Genomic DNA, 3,341 nt, shown 5'->3' with positions numbered 1-3,341 from the left:
TTGTTTAGTCACCATTTTCTCCTTTTTAATGATGGTTTACAAGCTAATATTTATGATAATGTTGCAAAGTGTTGTTGCTAACTCTTAAACCCGAGTCTATCTGTTAGGATTACACATAAATGTTTTTGGTTACATTTTAGTTTTTTCTGTTTCCTTTTGCAACTTATCCTCTGCTTTTTCTCTAAAACAACTTTAAGATAAGTATAAGTTTTACAAATATATCTTAAAATTAGTCATAATGTATCCTATCAGCTGATATCAACACAATTTTCAGCTTTTCTCTGATTTATCTTGCTTTTCTAATCTAATATAGTAAATTTATAATTATTATTTTAAATTTGTATATTATATATAAAGGAGGGAAATACAAAGAGACAATATACTAAACAATGACATTATGATTCTACTGCACTTCCAAATCCTCTTCAGATAACATATAATATATGATCTAAGGTTAATTACATTCATCTTAAATCTTAAACAAGAAAGCAAAGTGAAAAATCAACAAGCAAAGGCTTGGTTTTGTACAGGACAGAAACTGAAATCTGCATGATTAGTTGACATAATTTATAATTTATAGTGTAACTTATAGGACGAAACAGCTCAAGTCATTTCGTCAAACTCCCCACTGGCATGAATTTCTCTTACATTTTTCTCGTACTCGTCTTCGTCCTCAATTTCCTCTTCTATCTCGTCGTATTCGTCCTCTTGATCTTTGCTCTCTTCACCTCCCCATCCGAATCCTCCTACAGCTGTAGATACTGGGGGTGGAGTCCTAGCATCATTCACAATTTTCATTATTTCGTCTACGGATTGAAGGGAGAAACTAGGATTGTCTTTTTGGTAGTAGCTTGCTTGAGCTGACTCTGTCAGTTCCCTTGGCAAATTCTTTAGAAACCATGGGTGACCTTTGATGTCTTTTATTGAAATCCTCTGCAGAATCATTAATTTTTTTAGTGTTGCGCTGATGATTATACTCATTCATCATAAAAAATTTGGAGCCACAAATAATTGCCTCGGAAGGATGCACAACGAATACGCAAGGTAATAATTACCTTAGAAGGATGTGCAACAAATATGCGAGATAGTAAGTGTCTACAATCTTGAGAAATGTGAACATAGTCCGGGATTGTGTACTGAGTAGCCATTATTCGCTGAAGACGAACATTTTTGCATGCAAAAATTAGGGACAAACGACATTGAAGTTAGACGAGATCATAAATCATTGACGATGACTTGAATCAGACACGGTGGTGAGAGAAGATTACCCCAATTGTTTTTCTGAAGTTCTTAGGGTCATCTGGATCTTCAAAAGGGTATGCTCCCACCAACATAACATAAAGAGTCACTCCACAAGACCATACATCAGCCAACTGATCACAAAGATAAAGAACAAGCGCCTTCTGTTAATACATAGTGAATACTCTACTGTATAATGATGCATAACATTTAGATAGATGGATTTAATGTAAAACACTGAAGTCCTGTAACATTTAAAACGGTTTATCATTGATAATGTGATAGATAGTAAGCCATGTAATTGGTACATATTTCGTGACCTCTAGCATTGCGCATTTGGGTAAAATTACCTTGCCATCATATTCACGTCGAGAGAGAACTTCCGGAGCAATATAAGCTGGAGTCCCAACAGTTGATTTTGGCCTTGAGTGCAGCAGAGAGGACTGTCCCATAACAGTTCAGTTAGATATCTAGCTATGTAATTATACCCTTAATCAAACCATATAAAACTCAAAAGGTTAATGGTCTATGTACAAAGTCACAGAATTACATAGCGCGAGCAAGAAAGCAAGAAAAGTTCTAAGCTAATTTTAGGGGAAATGCAATAGCCATCAAAACGTACGAGTGTCTATTCCAAACCTTTGAGTAGCCAAAATCGCAGATCTTGAGGCGAGGAGCTGGACTACCATCTAACAGCGTGTTTTCCAACTTTAGATCCCTGTGGCATATTTGCTGCAAAGAAAGACGTATCTTTGTTAACGCATGGACACACAAACACTCCTTAGAGAGGATGAATATCAGTGACAGAAGATTACCATGGAATGGCAGAACGACACCCCGGATATAAGTTGTTGGAAGAAATACCTAGCCTGCAGGCAATTAGTTTCATAAAAAGAAAACAGTTGAGCTAATACATATTCACACACAACCAATGTGAATGTGAGACAATCCAAGATGCAGAAAGAAAAAGTATTTTATGTAGGCACCTCATGTTCACTAAATCTTCCAGCAGTGCAAATACGTTCAAACAACTCTCCACCAGATGCATACTCCATCACAATTGCCAGATGTGTTGGTGTTAATATCACCTGATCATCATCAGTTCCATCCATAAAAAGAAATTCTTTGAAAACGAAAACGAAAGATATCTGTGTGCATTGAGAATGAAAAACAAGAACAATACTCACCTCCTTGAAACGAATGATGTTGGGATGTCGAAGTGATCTGTGATTGATGATTTCCCTTGCTACATTTTCATCAATCTGCATACACAGAAAAGTATTGATTTATTCATCAACTTTCATAAAATTAGAAAACACAAAACCAAAATAATCAATCAGAATTCAATATCAAGCGAAGCTAACACTACAAGAAAATCGTCAATAGACATCACCCATTGCGTTATGACCTAAATTTACACATGTGTAGGTAGAGGTACCTTGTGACCACGCTCGATATATTTCATAGCAACAAGTTCTTTGGTTTCCCTGTGTCTCATAAGCCTGGCCACACCAAAATTACCAGATCCTATATCTTTCACAACCTCATATTTCTCCATTTTCTTTCTTCTTTCTTCAAATTTCTATCGAAATCTTTATGTATCTACGATATCTTTTCGTTTCCTATGAACCCGCTAAAATCCAGACCTGGCTTGCAAGTCCACAATTGATTCAATATGTTCTATGCATGGGCATGCATGAAAGCTTATATATACATATTATTAAATAATTGGATCAGATAAAATATCTTTAGTTAAAAAACTTTAGACAAAAAGAAATTTAAAATGGCAAGAGCTTATTGGCTAACAGGCCTATCTTATAGCTTAATCTCTCTTAAACTCATCCTCAACAACAAATTATGGAGATTGCAAATAATAGCACGTGGATACACAGAATTTATATAGATATTTACTAATTGCTACTGCTTGTTACATGTATTTCCACTGTATTTCTCTTTGTCTTTGAATTGTTCTGTAAATTTAGAACGTTGGATCTCCAAGAACGGCGTGATGGGAGGAGATCTAACATTTCCTAGTTGTAGTTTTGTTGGTATGTACTGTTGGCACAATAATTGACACAGTTTCGATTATAGGCCTCAGATCT

The 3,341-nt window shown here is 35.4% G+C and overlaps 1 protein-coding gene across 1 annotated transcript; it reads right to left on the bottom strand.

Moving 5' to 3' along the window:
- Positions 1–380: 380 nt before the first annotated feature.
- On the bottom strand, positions 381–3,129 carry LOC141697572 (serine/threonine-protein kinase SRK2A-like). Its single transcript, XM_074502006.1, has 9 exons — positions 2,678–3,129; positions 2,427–2,501; positions 2,226–2,327; positions 2,055–2,108; positions 1,879–1,971; positions 1,590–1,682; positions 1,269–1,373; positions 1,056–1,154; positions 381–933 (listed from the first exon to the last, which is right to left on the bottom strand). Exons 1-9 carry the CDS (start codon positions 2,795–2,797, stop codon positions 604–606), a joined length of 1,071 nt encoding a protein of 356 aa, XP_074358107.1. The 5' UTR covers positions 2,798–3,129; the 3' UTR covers positions 381–603.
- Positions 3,130–3,341: the final 212 nt, after the last annotated feature.

The sequence above is a fragment of the Apium graveolens genome, chromosome 11, assembly GCF_009905375.1.
Source record: "Apium graveolens cultivar Ventura chromosome 11, ASM990537v1, whole genome shotgun sequence".
NCBI classification, from domain to species: Eukaryota; Viridiplantae; Streptophyta; class Magnoliopsida; order Apiales; family Apiaceae; genus Apium; species Apium graveolens.
The sequence above is the reverse complement of the archived record's forward strand: the minus strand, read 5'-3'. Positions and strand labels throughout refer to the sequence as shown.

Bases quoted from the DNA above. Each gene is read 5' to 3' on its own strand.
- LOC141697572 (XM_074502006.1), bottom strand. From the start codon at position 2,797: ATGGAGAAATATGAGGTTGTGAAAGATATAGGATCTGGTAATTTTGGT. The intron at 1,155-1,268 runs GTAATCTTCTCT...GTTCGTCTTCAG, and splicing joins ACTTCAGAAAAACAATTGGG to CGAATAATGGCTACTCAGTA. The intron at 934-1,055 runs GTAATTATTACC...ATGATTCTGCAG, and splicing joins TTGTTGCACATCCTTCTAAG to AGGATTTCAATAAAAGACAT.